The sequence below is a fragment of the Puma concolor genome, chromosome C1 (assembly GCF_028749965.1).
Source record: "Puma concolor isolate L17-30 chromosome C1, mPumCon1.1.hap2, whole genome shotgun sequence".
NCBI classification, from domain to species: Eukaryota; Metazoa; Chordata; class Mammalia; order Carnivora; family Felidae; genus Puma; species Puma concolor.
Window position 1 is genome coordinate 185,182,886 of NC_141674.1, and position 20,471 is coordinate 185,203,356.

At 36.7% G+C, this 20,471-nt stretch overlaps 1 protein-coding gene across 2 annotated transcripts in view; it reads right to left on the reverse strand.

Annotated features, from left to right (window-relative positions):
* Nucleotides 1-20,471, reverse strand: part of RFTN2 (raftlin family member 2) — a 65,822-nt gene that overhangs the window by 32,401 nt on the left and 12,950 nt on the right. For both annotated transcript variants that reach the window (XM_086719218.1, XM_086719217.1), the window contains exons 2-5: nucleotides 12,863-13,046; nucleotides 11,268-11,382; nucleotides 7,379-7,658; nucleotides 4,307-4,510 (exon numbers count right to left, since the gene is read on the reverse strand). In XM_086719218.1, coding sequence (XP_086575344.1) covers nucleotides 4,307-4,510; nucleotides 7,379-7,658; nucleotides 11,268-11,382; nucleotides 12,863-13,046 — 783 coding nt within the window. The remainder of the gene's footprint in view (nucleotides 1-4,306; nucleotides 4,511-7,378; nucleotides 7,659-11,267; nucleotides 11,383-12,862; nucleotides 13,047-20,471) is intronic.

The window sequence follows — 20,471 nt, forward strand, 5'->3', positions numbered from 1 at the left end:
AGACACTTAACTGACTGAGCCACCCAGGCACCTCCATAACTCCCTTTTTAAATCTTCAGTGAATGACTTGGAATAAAAATCCTGGCAGGATGTTTAAAGTTTTTGCTTAGGAGCACACACTCCACCTAGGTGCCCCCTGCCCCACTTTCTAATTGCATGAAAATGGGCACATTTTAAAATATTTCTGTGCCTCAGCTTCCTCATCTACAAAAGAGGAATAATCATACCAACCCCACAGGGTTGCTGTGGGATTAAGTGAGTTAATAAATTTAAAGTGCTTAGAACAATGCTGGTGTATAGTAAGTACAAATACATGTTAGCTCTTGTTGCATTATTTATAAGATTGGCTGCTGCCTACCACTTCTACCTTGTATGGAGCCATTCTCTCTTCATACCCTGCTCCAGCACACAGACCTTTTCCCTGTTCCTCTTTCCTGCCCTGGGGTTTTTGTACATCTGGGGATGTTTCCTCTGCCTAGAACGGTCTGCCTGTGGCTCTGGAATGCTGGCTTTCCAGTCTCAGTGTGATTGGTGCCTTGTCAGGCGGGACCTCCTTATCCCTCCTTACAATATGGTGTTAGGTAATGTCACAACACTTTTCTCCAGTTTGAAATTAGATACATATGTTTCTGTACCCATTACCGCCTGACTGCCTGATGCCACAGGGCCAGCTTTTTGAGAGTAGGGAAGATGTCCATTTTGCTCATCGTTGTAAATCCAGTGCCTGGCATAGGGCCTGGCATACACATATTTGTGGTGAATAAATACATTTTCTTTGTCAGTACTCTACCTCACTCCTCATTCTGATACACCTTGCCTGTCAGCTCACATAAGCATTTTTATAGGGGTGAAGAGTTCGAAATGAACTTAAGTCTAAAAATTCATAAAAAATCAAAATGTAGCCTTAAGATGTGGGTGAACTAAAGGTGGGAAGAGACTATTCTCTGAGGATAATGGGGGCATTTGTAGGCTAGTAGAGTATGGGGACTCATGGGTGTATATGTGTCTGTGTCTGTGTCTGTGTGTGTGTTTTGTATCAGCTGGCAAAGCTGCTCATCTCAACCCATGCCAACTGCCCACTGGATTCTACACATTCTGGTAAAATAAAGTGTTTTATCTTTGTTGGCTCAATTGGGACCAGTTGGAGTTCTTTGCCCTATAGTGCAAGCCCCTGTGCGTGTGCAGTGATTCCAGCAGAGGACCGGTTTGGTGAGGACCCAACAATGCTGGAGAATGTCAGATACAGGAAACCATTGCAGTGGGAACCCTCAGGCTGCAAGAACAGCAAGACGGCCGCTGGGTACCTCTCCTGTGGGGCTTTTCGAAGCAGAAGGCTTTGAGAGTGCGTGGGAAAGGGCACTGAAGAGGAATTTCACAGTCCTTATAACCTCTCCACCGTGACCCCACCAAAGGAGAAAACTTGGTAAAAGTTTTGTTCCCCCTCTCCCTCTTTCTAGAGGAAGATATTTTATGAGATTTGTGGAGTAAGGTATTTAAATGTCTGTGCAATGTCTGGTTTTGTGCTTTTATTTCTCATGGTGAGCTGACTTCTGACAATATTTTGGAAGAGGATGGAAGCAAGACAAAACAAAATACGCATTGTCCCCTATGTGCTTTAGCTGTCAGGCATCAAATGTCCCAGAACAAAGCAACCAATTCAGCCCTGCTTCCTCCGACTTGCTTCTCACAGTGACACAGGCATGGGTCACAATTTCCCCTCTGCAGCTTCCCTGTGTACTCCTAGGGAAGTCCCAAGAGACACACCCAATTGCCAGGCCCCACAGACCGTGGTGGCTCATTAGGGGCTTGGCATGGCCTGCAATGTAAAATGTCTAATGAGACATTCCAGAGCTGCTGAGAGGGAGAGATTCTCCCCTGAGCTCTCTAAATAGCTTCTGAGGCTTTATGAACAAAAGCTCTACAGAGTCTCTGGCTGGCAACTGCTGTGGCTAATTTTATTTTCATCAGGCAAGGCCCAAGGCGGGGACGCCTGAAAGAGATTCTGAAAGGAGTATTTCTCGTTTTTCCTTCAGCAGTTAGTAACAAACCAAATTTTGAAATGTCTCCAACTAGACTTTTTGGAAGGAAGAGAAGAGAGAAAGAAATATATGAAGCATAAACTGACCTCCAAGTAGCTGATCCATACTAAAAGTACTTTAGCTGCACACAAGCTGCAGGAAAGAAAACTAACTCCAGAAAATAAGCTCTGACAGTGGGTAAGGCGCTGTGGGAGTCATTTTGTACATACTGCATCTTATCAAATTTTTATAGCAGTAAAGTAGGGAGTATTTTTACTCCCCTTATAGGAAACTGTGGCTCAGTGAGCTCACCTCACTTCCCCAGATCACCCAGCTAATAAGTAGAGAACATAGGATTCAAACCCTGGTCTATCTCATCCTAAAGTCCATGCTCTTCTTAGATTTTGCTGTTTCTGGGGCACCTGGATGGCTCAGTCAGTAAGGGCATGAGACTCTTGATCTTGGGGTGTAAGTTTGAGCCCCATGTTGGGTGTAGAGATTACTTAAAAATAAAAATCTTATGGGTGCCTGGGTGGCTCAGTTGGTTGAGTGTCTGCCTCTCGGTTTCACTCATGTCATGATCTCACAGTTCGTGTCGTCAAGCCTGGAGTCGAGCTCTGTGCTGAGCATGGAGCCTGCTTGGGATTCTCTCTCTCTCTCTCTCTCTCTCTCTCCCTCTCTTCCCCTCTCCCCCTCCCCTGTTTGTGCATATGCATGCACTCTCTGTCTCTTTCTGAAAATAAATAAACTTGTGCTTGCTTCGGCAGCACATATACTGAAAATAAATAAACTTAAAGAAAAAAGATTTTGCTGTTTCCGTAAAAGACCACCTTGGAGGAAGTTTCCAATAACCAAAATACTAAGAACTATCTATTGAGCACCTGCTATGGGCTGTGTGCTATGGGCCATATTTCTGGGTACTTCAATAGGCTAGATCCTTACTCTTGGTTGCTAGTTAAAAGAACTTATTGGACCATGACTCTTGATAATTTTAAATAATCATCCAAAGTCTTTAGTTCTATTAGTTAAGGTATCCCTGATGTAATAGGCTGACTTAATGATAGTAAAGAATACTGATATCTCATTTGCTTTTTTTGTTCTTTCCTCTAGCCTCATTAAGTTAGTTAATCTTGGTTTTCATAGCCTTCATCCTTCCTAATGCAATTTTCAAGTCTCCTAACTATGAGTTTTTCTTTTCTTTTAGCACTAATCTCTTTTTTATTTTTATTTTTTTTTTGAGAGAGAGAGAGGGACAGCGTGGGTATGTGCATGTGCACATGGGTGGGGAAGGGACTGAGGGAGAGAGAGAAAGAATCTTAAGCCATCTCCATGCCCAGGGCAGAGCCTGGTGCAGAGCTCAATCTCACAACTGTGAGATCATTACCTGAGATGAAATCAAGAGTTGGAGGCTTGACCAACTGAGCTACCCAGGTGCCCCAGCACCAATTTCTTTTTTAAAACACTTTCCCTAGAAAGTAACTTTTGGAAAGTTTTGTTGTTTTTGTGATAGACATGAGTGATTACATATCCCATCGTAACTAAAAGAGGAAGACTAGGGGAAGTTGAAAGATAAAGGGAACGCAGAAAAAATAGAGTAAATATCATTTTCTAAACCAAAGATTTTTTTTCTATACAAATTTTAGAGTCAGATATAGATTGGAGTACATGGTTAGATAGTGTCCAAATCTGGGATAGTGTAATAAGTTTGGATAGTAACTATCAAATGCCACTATAATCCTTTTAACTGGACTGTTATAATACATCTTATTTGGAAAATCCTACTAGTCAATCACACAGTGGTTTGTCTATACCTGATAGTTACAACCCGACAGCAAACATTACAATTCTACCACACACTATGATTAAGCTTTTATTTATTAAAAAATTTTTAATGTTTATTTATTTTTGAGAGAGAGAGAGAGAGAGAGAGAGAGAGACAGAGCATGAGTAAGGGAGGGGCAGAGAGAGGGAGACACAGAATCAGAAGCAGGCTTCAGGCTGTCAGCACAGAGCCCAACACAGGGCTCAAATTCACAAACCGTGAGGTAATGACTTGAGCTGAAGTCTGACGCTTAACCGACTGAGCCACCCAGGAGCCCCTAAGCTTTTAAATTAAAGTTGCATAGCTGTGTAATAATTGGAATCTAATTCCTAATGAATTTTATAATGAATAATAATGAATAATTCCTGTCCTTTTAGCCATAGATCTTGAGAGGCAAAAACATTTCCACCAACTCTGATACAGGTCAAATTTTTTAGGTATCAATATATTATAATATAAAACATACCTTTAGATGTTTCCCAGCATACAAAAGAATCAATTAAAGACAAGCCTTGTTTATAATAAAATGTAGTTAACTCCAGCCAATCGGCATCAAGTGTACTAATGACAGATCCTTTTCTTGTTACTTTCATTGACAGGATGCCTTCCTGATAGGTCCAGCAGGTTGATTCATCATCGAAAACATTGAATATTGTATACAACTTGTTTTCTAGGGATAGGCATTCGGAAAGAAGAAAGATTATTTATTTATTAATTTACTTATTGAAAAGATTCCTAAACATTTTTTTATTACTCATGTATTTCAGGCATACAGACAAACATGGAGAATAATAAAATTACCCACCACTCAGCTTTATTAAATGTTGACCTTGTGCCATGTTTCCTTCAGATTTATTTTTCCAGAAAATGAGAAATGGATGTAGTTGAGGCTTACTATGTAGTCTTCCCTAATCCAGTTCTCCCGAAATAGGTATTATAATAATTTGGTGTTTATTATTCTCATGCAAGCTTTTATTCTTTTAATATACTTTTATATACCCATATATATGTGTATATATATATATATATATATATATATATATATATATAATATTCTGAAGTTTAAAAAACTTTTAAAAAGTGGTGTTGTATATATGCATCTATAAATTGATTTTCTTTTGCTTGGAGTGGAATTAATACATGTAGACCTTATTCATTTAGTTAAACTGCTACATAATATTCTAGTTTATTATTCTCCTGTTGATGGACATATACATTGCTTCCAAATTTTTGTCATTATAAACATTGTTCATGTTTCCTTAGACACACATGTGGGAGTAGCTTCTAGCATACATATGTAGACATGGAACTGCTAGGTCATATCTTCTACTTTTCCATAAGTTGACAAATTCTTAACTTGGGGAGTGGTGTAGGGACCCACCTCTATGGTTGTGTTTAGGAAGTCTAAACCCACTTGCATTGCAAAAGTATTTGGGGGTATGTATGTACATGTGCATTTTTCTGGATTGAGTCTCTGTGGATTTCACCAGATTCTCCAAGAGATCTTTTGTGTGTATCTCCCCCAACCTCATGCTGCCACTACCCCACCCTGACAGCCCAAATTAAGAACTTTTGCCATAGACAAATTATAAAGAAGTATAGGATTTAAACTATTTAGAAAGTGGAATCTAAAGATTGTTAATTATGGGAATACAAGCTGGTGCAGCCACTCTGGAAAACAGTATGGAGTTTCCTCAAAAAACTAAAAATAGACCTACCCTACGACCTAGCAATTGCACTACTAGGCATTTATCCACGGGATACAGGTGTGTTGTTTTGAAGGGACACAAGCACCCCCATGTTTCTAGCAGCACTATCAACAATAGCCAAAGTATGGAAAGAGCCCAAATGTCCATCGATGGATGAATGGATAAAGAAGATGTGGTATATATATACAACGGAGTATTACTCGGCAATCTAAAAGAATGAAATCTTGCCATTTGCAACTATGTGGTTGGAACTGGAGGGTATTATGCTAAGTGAAATTAGTCAAAGAAAGACAAAAATCATATGACTTCACTCATATGAGGACTTTAAGAGACAAAGCAGATGAACATAAGGGAAGGGAAACAAAAATAACATAAAAACAGGGAGGGGGACAAAACAGAAGAGACTCATAAATATGGAGAATAAACAGAGGGTTACTGGAGGGGTTGTAGGAGGGGAAGTGGGCTAAATGGGTAAGGGGCATTAAGGAATCTACTCCTAAAATCACTGTTGCACTATATGCTAACTGATGTAAATTTAAAAATATATAAAAATAAAATTAAAAAAATAAAGATTGTTAATTAAATTAAGTAGGCATCATTTTGGATTTAGAATTTAAAAGGGCTAGAAATAGACACTTGATCTAATCAGGTTGGGATGGGAACCAGCGGGAGTTTAAAGGCAGCATTGGGTAGCAGATAGCAAATAGGTCTCTGACCATATCTTCAACAACTCTTGTTCTTAAAATTTTTACACTGCAAGAAAATCAGGGTGATTGTTAGTTAAGGAGCTAGTGAGAAAATAGGAGGGTGGTGGGGGCAGTGAGGAAGGATGAGACGATGAATTAGGAAGTGCTCCTGGCTTGTTCATAAAAGGATTGTGCTGACCATGGTTGATGGGTCTCTGCTAGGCTCACGAGATTGAGCACATCTCATTACAACCAGAAAGCCAATGTGCATATGTGCAGTGTGTTACACGAGTGGGTACAGCTTCAGCACTAACTTAGATCAAAAGGTCAGCCAATAGCAGCTAACTTACTCCAGAATTTATTCTGTGGCAGGCACAGTGCCTTATCTTTTAGCTACTTCTCACAACAACTCCCTTTATATAAAGAAATTGAGGCAGCCTGACTCCAAAGCTCTTAACTGTAAGGTGTGCATAGTCTTTGACTTTCTCTAACAGTGCTTTTTAAAAGCATGCTTGCAAAGATATCAGAAAACTCTGAGCAGGCCAAGATGCATGAGGAAGTGGTCTCAATTGCTTGGGAAGAGTTGCTAGTTGGCAAAGTAGACTAAAACTAATGGTTAAAGTTATTTTCGGATGCAGGCACTATTGTTATATTAATTGCTTCATCATGGTGTGCATTTTCATATTCTAATTGATCATCAAAGAAAGTCAATTAACTTCAAGGGCAAAAACCATCCATGAAATGGGAAAGGCCAAAACTAAAATTCTCACACTCTGTTTGCAAAAAACAAACATAAATCAGAACAGCTTTCTATATTTATAGAATCACTTTCTGTATACACGCATAGCCTCCATTTTATAGGGGAGTTGGTGAATGACTAAATGGAAACCAAGTTTCAAACCAAGTTTCATTATATGGATGGTATTGTATGACCATGCCAGGGACAACTGTTTGAAAAACTGCCTTACCTTATTTCTGGCTGTAATAATTAAAAACAAAATCAAGATGAGTGTAATATATTAGTTTACTCGGTTTTTGTAGTTTCAGAAATTTACTTTGTCTCATATTTCCAAAAAACCCCTCAAAAACTTATTTTTACTAAATTGAAACTAATATACTATTTCTACTCATCTTGTCTATTACCTTCTCCCTTTCTTGATTTAGAATAACTGGGGCTGCCATCTCGGTCCATCTGACACTGTTCACTTTCATGATGAAGTTCTTCCTCAATTCCACTCTCAGATGATTGCCCACTTAATGTTCCTTCATTCCAACTTTTACAGTTTTCATCTGAAGTGTGTCTCAGAGGCAGCACTGACTCTACGTCTTCATCATGGTTGGTTCCGTTGCAGAATTTAAGTGGTGAATAAGGCTGTGATATGAATCCAACAAATTTCATTCCTCTCTTAGCAGCTATATTAATCTAAAAGAGATTGTAGAGCAAGATGTAAAATTCATTTACATTGATCACTTTATCAGTTAACCTGTAGGTTTATTAAGGAAATTCATAAGATGAAGTAAATTGACCACTAACTAAAGACCCATTCATAAACAAATTAATAACCTGTAACAAAGCACTACTCCTAAGTCTATGTCACAGTATTATTGTGACTTCTTCAAACAGAACTGATACACTTTAGAAGTTATGAAAAGAAGCAGTTGCTGGGGAGCTCAGTCTGTTGAGCGTTAACTCTTGATTTCAGCTCAGGTCATGAGCCTAGGGTCGTGAGATTGAGCCCTGTGTTGGCTCTGCACTGAGCATGGAGCCTGCTTGAGATTCTCTCTCTCTCTCTCTCTCTCTCTCTCTCTCTCTCCCTCTCTTTCTCTCTCTGTTTCTCTCTCTCCCTCTGCCCCTTTCCCTGCTCTCACGTACTCTTTTTCTCTCTCAAATAAAATTAAAAAATAAAAATAAAAGAAATTATGAAAACAGGAATCATTTTTCTTCAAAAGGTTACTATTTGAGAAGAACTAATAATTCTATAACATGATTTTTGCAGGCCTGTTAACAATGGTTTCTCCCACTGAGGCAAAATTAAAAGCTATTCCAAGAAATCCTCAAAAATAACATGACTAAATACATCTTAATTAACAAAGCAAAAACATTAAAAGCAAAAACATACAGAATTGCTTGCTTGATGTGGGTAAAGAAAAATGTTAGAAGTCTAATTCTTGACAAATGTGTGCATGTAATGCATAGGCCCAATTCACTCTTAGGAAGCTTTCCCATCTATTTATATCTTGATGCTATTGTCTCCTATCAGGCCAAATGCACATGATCAGATTCAATCGTATAAGTTAAAGAATAGGATTCAGAAGAACATTACATAATGCCAGTGAAATAATTTGAGACGTTAAGAGGGTCATTTTCATGCCCAGCACTTTCCCCTTTCTCTGCTTTTTCTACATTTCTTTGTTCTTTTTGTGTCCACGTCTTTCTCCTCTGTTAAGCTGGCAATTCTTTTGAGGGCAAGGACTGTATCTTAATCATTTTTGTATTGTGCCATTTTGTACCTACAGGTGCTCTATAAGTATTGGTTAAATAAGTAAAAATGAAGAAATAGCAACATCTTTAATTTGGCCACTGTTTTAAACATTTAAACTACATGTTTTAAATGCTACCCTGGGAGGGGAAGAAAGAGTTATGATGGAGGTTGCAATGAAAAGGGCCGGGAAGAACTGGGGCAAAACCAGAGAGCAATACCCACTCAAAGGGGACAATGGTCACTCAGCTCTAGTCAGCAAGGAAAATTCTGGGCAGGACAGAGGTGATAGGTGTGTGGAGCTAAGACAGAGGATAGTGCTGATGCAGTATCATTTACTCCTATACATGGACATGTTGAGATTGTAACAATGCATGAAGCCTTAAAAATAACCACAAATTGTCCTTTATATCAGGTGTCCTGGGAGAGAAGAGGGAGTGGTAAGGGGGCATGACGTTTCTGCAGGTGGAAATGGGTAAATTTATTGTCAGTTCTTTCTCTAGGTCTTGTTAGTTGATTTGGGTGAAAAAGTACAGAAGGCTTTTTCTATTACTAGAAAGTTTTAGCTGGAAACATTTGGTAACAAATATAGTGTTAATGTTTTTTTTTCCAGTTTTTAAATCGGAAGATTGATATTTTTAAATGTTATTTTTACTTTAAAATCCTGAGAAAAACACTTATAAATCTAATTTTAAACATAAAACAAATATTGATCTAAAGTTAAAATGACTTAAAATCTAGCTATTCAACAATAAACTCTTTATGTAAGACAATTGTTCCAAAATAACATTTGGCATTCATCTACTGCTCTTGTTCATACATGGGGCAATGTTCAAATAGTTCATGTGCTATGTTTCCTGAAGCTTTTCTCTTCATGAAATAAATCCATTACTCTGATTGCTGAAATAACAGTACTTTCCTGTTTAAATAGATCTTTAACTGTGTCCAGGAAGTCAAATGCAAAACAAGGGCTCTGATGGTGATCTATTAAGACTAAATTAGTAGTTACATTTTTGTTTCAAAAGAAATTTTCTGGAGGGGATTTATTCCCAGAAAAACAAGTTGAAATCTCCCAGATTAGTAGTAGTAAACAGTATGCGTAGCTTGTTTATAAAAATCTAGTCTCAAAGACTGTTCCTGAAAACCTTATTGAATGGTGACTTTATACCTAAAAAAGAAATATCATTAGCAGCTCTAACTGGCTATATACAAATTATAGACACTCTGACACACAAGACCACTTAAACCTTGGGAACAATACTAGAAACAGTGAGCAAACCTCAGTTTCTTACTTGAAAGGAAATGCCTTAGGTTTTTGGCTATATTCATTTAAATAAAACCTAAACCCTACAAATGTATCAATGCAAATAAGAAAAACTTTCACTTAAAATCCCATCAATTTAGAACACTTATAAATGTATAATTTTTCTTGGTCTTAATCAATATGCATATAGTGTTCAATTTTTTGTTTAAGTTTCAATTAAGTTATTTTGTATAGACTTTTCTATTTCAACAGTCAATATAGTTGTTACGTTTAGTCCCCATAAAATATTGCATTGTATGGATGTACCATTGCTATCTCCTCAATTTTCCAATTATTGAGAATCTGGCCTCTTTATTCACTGTTGATTAAACTACTTTGTATAAAAATGACTTTTCCCCTTTTCAATTAATTTCTTGGAATAAATTCTAAAGAATAAAATGGTATTTATGATATTTTTGACCAGATTGATATCCAGAAACACCTAATTTACTACAATGTACTAATTTATTACGATGCCGGTTGCGATATATGAATGTTTTCTTAAAGCTCTTCCAACACTGGATTTAATACCTTAAATTTAATTTCTCAGTTAATATTGGTGAGGTATTAAATCTCAGTTTTATTTTAAAAATTATTAGTTAGGTTGAACCTTTTTCCAAAGGTCTGTAGTTTATGTTTCCTTTTGTATTTTGCTGTCTGTGGATTCTGTCTGTCCATTCAAGACTGGACATTACTTTCATGCATTTGTATTCATTTTATATATTTTTTAAATAAACCCCCCTAAGACACATTTATTGGAGATCCCCCCCACACTGATTCTTTTTTTTAAGCTTAATTTTCCTAATATATAAATTATATTTATATTCTCAAACTCCTCAACTTATTCATAATTCAGTATGTCTATTGTTTTGTTTTCTTCTGTATTTTTTATAGGTAAAAAAATTTACCTCTTTATTTATTTGAAATGTGTGGAGTCTATTTTACACAGAGCAAATTGTCCATTTCCCCAGCAGTTGTTTTCTGGGATGGTTGTTTTCCCACTTTATTTCATCGGGTTTGTTTCCAAACTTCTTATAGGTGTGTAAATTTATTGCTGGCATTTCCATTGACCTGTATTTCTGTTTCTAACTCTGTATAATTTAGTATGTGTGCTTCAATATGTTTTAACTTCTGGAAGAATAAGTCACTTACCATTTCCCTGTTCTTTTTAAGGTAAGAAAGGAGATTGATGAAGAAGAAATACCAAATATTTCTCAATATCACATGAAAAAATCTATACATTTAGTACCTTTTCTATCAGTTCTTTTGCTATGTCATTTGTTTGTGTCTCATAAGTTAGAGGACATTCCTCAATCACGAGCCTTGGGCGTCTTTGTCCACTGGATGCTGCCGAATGCTTCAGGCTGTAACAGAGAATATACCCATGGTTGGAAGTCAATTGATCATTTTCAGCTAATATGCTTATGTAAAATTGAGAGAGCAACTCACAAATAAGGTCAAGGCAATCTTTTTGTTGTTGTTGTTATTTCAAACTTAATAATGGTGGTCTTCTTAGGTGAAAATACCAGAAAAACAGGTTGAGTTTTCTTAATATAAACCTCTATTAATATAATTTCTGATTTGATATGGAAGAAAAAATTCATCAGTGGTTTTAATAAAAATTGTAAGAAATGATTTTAGATCACTGTTACACTTGATTATTGTACAAAAACGTTAGTCAAGGTCCTCTTTAAATGCAAATAAATATTGTCCTGTCTTCTTCCTTTTTTTTCTTTTCTGATTATTACCCCTTGCTTATTCTTAGCCTTGTCAGAGCACTACTAAGTCCATTTGAAATAATGTTAAAAAAGACAAAATAATTTATACATGGTTTATAAGATTTATAATTAGAAGTGTTGCTACTGTGTGATAAAATGACATGTTTATTTAATAATGTTTGGAGTATCTGATCAAATTCGATCTAATGGTGAAAGCTGACGCCTGTACAAACCCTCTCAGACATGTATAAATAGGCTTATACTGATAAGTAGCAGGCAGTGTCCCTTAAAAGCATCTTTCTTTGCTTAGCCCTTTCTTAGTTAAAGCAATCAATTGTTAGGCCATCACTAAAAAGAGAAAACAGTTTTTACCCTGGTATTTGGGATGGATTGATATAGTTAAAGAGTTGGGTGAAAAAATTTAATGTGTTAATCAAAGACTTGATTTGGTTATTTTCACTCCTCACTGGAAAGGGCAACTGTATTTTGAAAACTATCAAACTTACAAGCTAGGCTGGCAAAAATGGTTGCAGTATTATTTGGGAAAGCAGCTACCAAAAAAAGTGAAAAAAATGAACTAAAATGGATGGTCTTTACACCCCCCCCTTTTTTTTTTTTTTTTGAAAAGGCTGAAGTCTATCAATTTGTGAGAACTCGGCATGTAGGCCTTTCTGCTATAAACTGCTTAGAAGGTAGAGCTAGTTTCTGTTGCCACTATTATTAAAATAGTATAGGACAGTTAAAAAAAACACTCAGTGAAAGTGGACTTCATTGGTCCAGTCATCTCTTTTAGCCCAGTGACAGGACCTGTAGCTGACAACTACTCCCTCATCTGCTGAAGCTTCTAGGTGCTTCTTGAGTCTATCTTCCTTTTCCTTTGTTCACCGACATCCTCATCTAGGACCCATTTGTCTGCAAGGGGCTAAAATCAAGGAAGAGTTTTAAAAAGGAGGGAGGTGTAAGTTTCCTTCTTTCATTCCAGGTTTAACCACTAGAAAATGTGCTCTCAACCGACCCCCCTAAATATCCTTTATTCCCCATCATTACGTTCAAACTTTCTTTTCTTTTAACCGAAGAAAACTGTCTCGACAGCTTCTTAGTCTGTTTCCTTGAACACTAGGCTTACCTTAACTTCAAGCGCAATAGCACTACCCTGTACAGGTAACTTGCAGGTAGGTGTTTTCGCTGCCCCACAGGTTGTATAACAGGATGAATAGCCCCAACAATATATCCTTTAAGATAGTAGTCTTCAACTTTTGTTACTATATCCGGAATTGAATTTATCTTGATGACTTCTGGGTTTGGCGAGGCTGAAATACCAAATGCCATGAGAAATCGCACATTTATAAAATTGAATTATATGTTACTTCTATCTATGTGTGACAATAATTAATGAATGGAAAGCATATCCATGTGACTTAATCTCAAAGTTACACTAACATGTATTATATGTTTTCTAAATTAATTTCAGAAAAAAGCAAAAGTAACCTTATAAGCTGGTAAATATGTAATAGTACCAATATGTCTTATTGATAAGGTAAGAAATGCCTTATATTTACTTTTTCAATTAAGGCAGCTTTATTTTTTAGAATTTCATTTTGAGTGGCGGTATTCCATTAATAGATATGGAAGACATACATATGAGAAACAATATTAAGTTGGAGAGCCAATTGTTTTTATAATTCTGAACAAGCTGAGATGCATCCTTTGTTAAAAATAAAATTCATACAAATCTAAAAATTAAAAGTGGGTGTAATGATATTTGTTAAGCAAAAATTGTCAAGTGCTTTCTTATTTCCAATTACACTTCAAAAGCATCATGTTTTAAGTTTCTTTGGGAAACTAAACATGATTTCTTACGGCACTTATATAAATGCTTGAGCGGAGGAATTGAAAAAGGAAAGGTATCCAGAAGTTCTTTTTAATAAGTAAAATTTCTAAATGTAGAGGAATTTTAAATGCAATAGTGATATGTAATTGAACTAGCCTTTGAAGCAGGGCAAATCTGTAAAAACTATAGAGTAGTACAATGTGTACAGTTTTTAGTAAAAGGAAAAGGGTGTGTTATTTGGGAAAATGTTCTTAATGTTCAAGCAGAGTTAATTTAAAAAACAACTTTATTTTCTGTAACAATATTTCTCATTTTCTGGAGAGCAGTCAAGAATTAATATCTAGAAATAGACCTGCAATTTGATTATCTCTTGAGTAACAAAACATATGAACTTAATTCCAGGCGTGAGCAGTGCTGGCTGTTGGCCATCTGTCAGTCTGGTCCGTGGTGTCCAGCAAAGAACTGTGGCTAATTGCCTGAACACAGGAAGGAGGTTAAGAAGCAGACAAGGAAGAAGGGTCAGAGGAAATCCCCGCCTCCTCTTACATTAGTATCCACATGATGGAACAAAAATCCACCAACACTGGGTATTCATGCCAATGTCTCAAAAGAAAACAAAACCCTCAATAGAAAAGTTATATAAATTAAGACAAATCCATTTCCTCAAAGTCTCTTTCTCTTTTGGATTTACACTAATTTATTTACAGTGTATTTTCTTCATCATTATGTATAGGGAGAAATACCAAAGAGAATGATCCTGGACTTGGAAGGAAACAGCTGGGTTTCATCGTCCAATGGCCCTGTGCTGCATGGTTGTGTGGCAATCACTCCATTTTTCATTTGGTTTTACTTTTTCAGTATTTTAACTACCAATCCTATTCCCAAACAAAGAAACTGAAAAACTAAAAAACACAATAAACTGTTAAGACTAAGGAATGATACATACATAACCCAAACCTATTTTTAGGATTATATACTAATTCCACAAAATTTTTTCAAAATGAGGCCTTTTTAATGGATCTTGTTGTTTATTATAGGAAGTGGAAATGCCTTACTTAGCATGATACTGAAGAATCTTCATAGTCTGGCCTCTTTCTACTTATTCAGCTTTCACTGTTGTCATCTGTTTTCTTGTAGGTCTTGCTTTGGCAGGCCTGTACTACTGCAGTTCCTGAACCTCACATGCTATTTCATGCCACCAGGCCTTCACTTCCTTTCCTGCTCCCTGAGACTGGTTAATCACTTCTTCCTCTGTGTGTGCATTCTACTAGTTCCTTTTCAGACTTTATTATAGTTGCTTGTTTATATGCAACTCTGCTGTTAGACTAAGAATTCCTTAACGGCAAAGAACTTACCTTATTTTTCTTTCTATGCCTAGCATTTTCCTTAGGTTATTATTATGTTAAGTTGGAAATACTGTTCATTAGGGGAACTATGAAGTAAAATTATTGCATAAAGGAGGGAAAGCCATCAAGGTTAGCTGGTAAATTCAGGAACAAATGTACACATTATCTAGGACTTGTTGGAGAGAGACACAACAGGGAAAGAACACACAAAAAGTGTTGCAAAACTGTTACTCTTTTGATTATAAAAGTGAAGGTGGTCAAGAACCTAGTGAGAATCCAACCAGGTAGAGTTAAATGTCATATTCACTTCTGAATGTTCTAGCTTCGGGCCCCATTTTAGGTTCCTTAAATTAATCATAGTGCAATGAGAAAATGACAAAGAAAATGAGGTAAAAAGTAATGAGAAGTGGAACTACACTGGATGTAATTAGCTCCACCTTGGGGTGAAATCTGGAGAGAAATTTGGGAGACCTTATCACATACAAAGAATGAGATTGTAGGCTTGGAGAGCTTCAGGATCCCGCTGGGCTTGCTTCCCTTGCTGACTTGGCTGGAGTCACTGTTTGGTCCAACGTTGTCTTACCTAAGTCTACTCTCATACCATTGCTTGGAAGGAAACCCCAGAAATCAAGAACTGAGGATTGGGAAGAGGTTGACTACTTTAGATGCTTCATACAAGTAAAATCATACATTACGGTTGACCCTTGAGCAACATGGGGGTTGTGGCACCAACTCCCATGGTCAAAAATCTACATATAACTTTTGACTCCCTAAAAACTTAATTACTAATAGCCTACCGTTAACTGGAAGCCTCACCAATAACATAAACAGTCAATTAACGCATATATATATATATATACATATATATATTATATACTGTATTCTTATAATAAAGTAAGCTAGGAAAAAGAAAATGTTATGAAGAAAATCATAAGGAAGAGAAATAAATTTAGAGTACTATACTGTATTTATCTAAAAAAATCTGTGTGTAAGTGAACCTGTGCAGTTCAAACCCTTCTTGTTGGGTCAACTCTATTTATTTGTCTTTTTGTGACTGGCTTATTTCACTTAATACAATATCCTCACGGTTCATCCATGTTGTAGCATATGACAGGATTTCCTTTTTAAGACTGAATAAGATTCCATTGTATATATATACCATATTTTGTTTATCCATTCATCCATCAATGGATATTTGAGTTGGTTCCACTTCTTGGTTATTGTGAATAGTACTGCTATGAACGTGGACACGCTAATATCTGTATGAGATACTGCTTTCAATGCTTTTGGATGTATACCCAGAAGTGTGATTGCTGAATTATATGGTAATTCTATTTTTTAAAAATGTTTATTCATTTTGAGAGAGAGCGCACATGTGAACAGGGAGGGGTAGAGAGAGGGGAAGAGAGAGAATTCCAAGTGGGCTCTGCGCTGTCAGCACAGAGCCTGACGTAGGTCTCTATCACACGAACTGTGAGATCATGACCTGAGTCAAAATCAAGAGCCAGATGCTTAATGGACTGAGCCACCCAGGTGCCCCTGGTAATTCTATTTTTAAGTATTTGAGGAATGGCCATATTGGTTTCTATAGTGGATGCACCATTTTACAGCCCCATAAACAGTGTACAAGTTTTCTAATTTCTCTACATCCTTGCCAACACTTGTTTTCTATTCTTTTTTTTTTTAAATAGTAGCCATCCTAATGGGTATGATATTTCATTGTGGTTTTGATTTGTATTTCCCCATTAGTGATGTTGAACATCATATGCTCATTGGCCATTTGTGTATCATTTTTGGAGAAATGCCTTTTCAAGTCCTTTGCCCATTTTTAAATTGGGTTATTTTTGTTCTCAATAAGAGTTCTTTATATATTCTGGATATAATATTTACTTCCATTTCATAGGTTGACTTTTCGCTCTGTTGTGTCCTTTGATACACAGAAGTTTTTAGGTTTGATGTAGTCACATTACCTATTTTTGCTTTAGTTGCCTTTGCTTTTTGTGTCATATCCAAAAAATCTTTGCCAAATCCAATGTAATGAAAGTTCTACCCTATGTTTTCTTCTAGGAATTTGATAGCTTAGGCTAATCTTTAAAGACTTTTTTTTGAAAAGTACAATAGCACTAGATTATTGGTTTACATTTTTTTTTTAACATTTATTTATTTTTGAGACAGAGAGAGACAGAGCACGAACGGGGGAGGGTCAGAGAGAGAGGGAGACCCAGAATCTGAAACAGGCTCCAGGCTCTGAGCCATCATCACAGAGCCTGACGGGGCTTGAACTCACGAACCGCAAGATCATGACCTGAGCTGAAGTCGGACACTTAACCGACTGAGCCACCCAGGCGCCCCTAGATTATTGGTTTAAAAAGGTATGCTATGCCTTCTTTCTCAAAATGATGCCAGAAAAATGAAAAACTATGATACTTTCACATTGGCTTTACATAATTATTTTAGGTAAGGTAAGTTATAAAATGAATACATAAAAATCATGAAAGTATAAGAAATTTTAAAGTTTATTGAAAAAATACTATTTACCTGACAAAAGCGAAACACAAAAGAATGTAGATTGTAGTTTATAACTTAAAATAATATATGAGTGGAGATGAGCATTTCATCGTATGAAAGCGTGTCTTTGTAAATTATACAATTCAATATAAGAATGAGGGATGTGTGTTGGCTTGGAAATCTCTCCTGGCATTTTAACCACTACCACTGGCCAGGTGTAATTATAGTGGGTATCACAAGCTGTGTGAAGTTGGTTGTTTTTCCATATGGCATGACTAGAGAGAGTGCTTGAGGTTTCAGTCAACAAACCATTCAAGGATCACTTGAATTATAACTGTGAGTTCTGGTTTCCTGGTTGTTGCCTGAAAACTTGCCATTGTTAACCTCTGGCAATATCAAGAGAGCCCCAATCTCAGAATGGGTGTCAGGTACTTCAGAGAAAAGCCCAAGACTCTTTTAAGAAATGTGGCATTTCCAATACTCCTGACATCCCAGAGGAAAAAGTTATGTGGAAAAAAGGGGACACAAGGGGTCTGAATCTGAAAGTGATTTAGAAGAATTGAGGCCTGAGTGTAAACAAGTTTTAGGAATATTTTTATTGCACTTAGTGTTCCTTTTTTATGTATGGAGGAGAGATAGAAGGAATAATTGACGTTTAAAAATGTCTCAAAGAGCTTTTACCATTGGTAAGAATTAAATTACCAAGTGAGAAAGTAGTAAGTCATAGTTTAATTTGTGATTTTTTTCTCTCTTAGCAGTACATAAAGTAATGGTGTGTTTTACAACCAACAATGTTTTGGAGTCAATGAAGAATGATAATTATATAGCAAAGAAGTGGTTGCAAATACATTGGCTAAGAGAATGAGGATTTGGGGCACCTGGGTGGTTCAGTCAGTTGAGAGCCTGACTCTTGATTTTGGCTTAGGTCATGATCCCAGGGTCATGGGATTAAGCCCGTGTTGGGCTATGCACTGAGTGTGGAGCCTGCTTGAGATTCTTTCTCTCTCTCCCTCTGCCCTCCTCTCCCACTTGTACACTCACTCTTTCTCAAATAAAAAATAAAATAAATTAAAAAATAAACATAAAAAAAAGAGAACGAGGATTTGAAGAACTCTTTGTTTGGTAGTATATATGTTCCCACCCCCCACCCACCCAAATTTGAACAGGGATAAATTCTTAGTTCTTTTCATAGTTCAAAACACAGAATGAGAGAAATCTGATTTAACACATGTTCATTTGGTGGGGGAAGGAGGAAACCCTAGAGACTTTAGCTGCCCACAAATTAATTATAAGTTAGTAGTTAACCTAATGTGATCATAGTCATCTGAAAGAAAACGGTTTCCAAACTGGCTCACTGAATTCTGTGCTGAGCAGACCACCATTGGTATACTTCCTGTTTATTTTCCTTCCCTTTCATATTTATCACCACCTAAATAATAATCAGAATATACTAGTATATTCACCTAATTATCTTATTTAATATCTGCCTCCCTCACCAAAATGAAAGCTTCATGAAGGTGGGGATATTCACATTTTGTTCACCTCTATTTCTTTATACCTAGAACAGCACCTACCACATCAATAGTTAGTTAATATTTGTTGAATTAATAATTGGATTGTGTTCAGTTTAAGGGCCAAATTAGAGACAGACAGTTTGAAGCTGGATTATGTTCAAAAAAAGTGCTCAGGATAGCAAGGGGTCTGAAGACCCTTACAGGTGTTCTTCAACTATGTGCTAAATAAGTGAGGGACAGGATACCATCTGGATATATGTCAAGGGCTATCGCACAAAGAAGCTGGCAGGTTTGACACTGACTGAACAGTGGAGGAGACAGGTACACAGAGGAGTATTCACCCAAACTGCAGCTGGCAGGGAAGAAAAATAGGACTCTGACATGCTCAGTTGTTTAAATCTATGTATGGTAAAGACATATGGCAAAAAATTAGAGGTAAGAGACTTTTGCTCCATGTAACTGGAAAACAGACTGCCAGCAGCCTCAAAAATCTAGTACTCAAATAAACCCTCAGCTTACCAAAAAAGTTCTCACAAAGCATCCACTTTTTCATGAGAGGCATGGAGCTCCCTTCAGCTCCCCTCACTACCATGTGTATATTGGACTGGGGTAGCATATCCCAAACTTAAGTCATTGAGCACACTTTCAGTTTTTGTCTTATCTGAGTACCATCTGTACTTCCATATCATTACAGTTCCTCTTTGAATTTTCATTTTAATCTTAAACTTATTTCAGGCGTTTCATGGGTGGCTCTGTCAGTTGAGCATCCGACTTCGGCTCAGGTCCTGATCTCACAGTTCGCGAGTTTGAGTCCCACACCAGGCTCGCTGCTGTCAGTGCAGAGCCTGCTTTGGATCCTCTGTCCCCCTCTATATCTGCCCCCCCCCGCCTTCCCCCTCTCTCAAAAATAAATAAACATTAAAAAATATTTAAACTTAAACTAATTTCAAAAGGAATTTATATTTCTCATAGGACTGTAAAAGCAGAATTACTTACCATGAGCAGAAAGTTGTCATACAAATAAATACAGCAAAAACACATTATATTCTAGCTTGATACTGTTATCTACCAAAGATTCTGAGCCACAGCTCTATTCTCTCTTTGTTGAAAAGTAAAATTAGCCATTAGAGATGTGTTAAAGATATATTAACTCCAAGATGATTGGAAGGCTTAAAAAGGATTGAAAAGAGCACAACGTTCTGAGACTCAATGTTATTTAATTCTGTGCCTGTATGCACAACTTGAAAGCATCTCATATCCAGTGCCAAGTGATTTTGTAGAGGCTTGGAGAGCCACTAAGAAAGAGCAAGGACATAACAATAGTAGCAAGGAGACAGAGGACATCAGAGGGAATAAAATGAATTACAAAACTAGATAAAAGAACTATTAAAACTTTACATACAGTTTGGGGTCACTTAACAGGCTTTCTACACTTCACTGTCCCAAATTGATTATTATAATGAACTCATTCCCTCCATTCTCTTGTTTCAGAACATGGTTTTCAAAGGCAGAGTTATGTAACATATTAAAAACAAT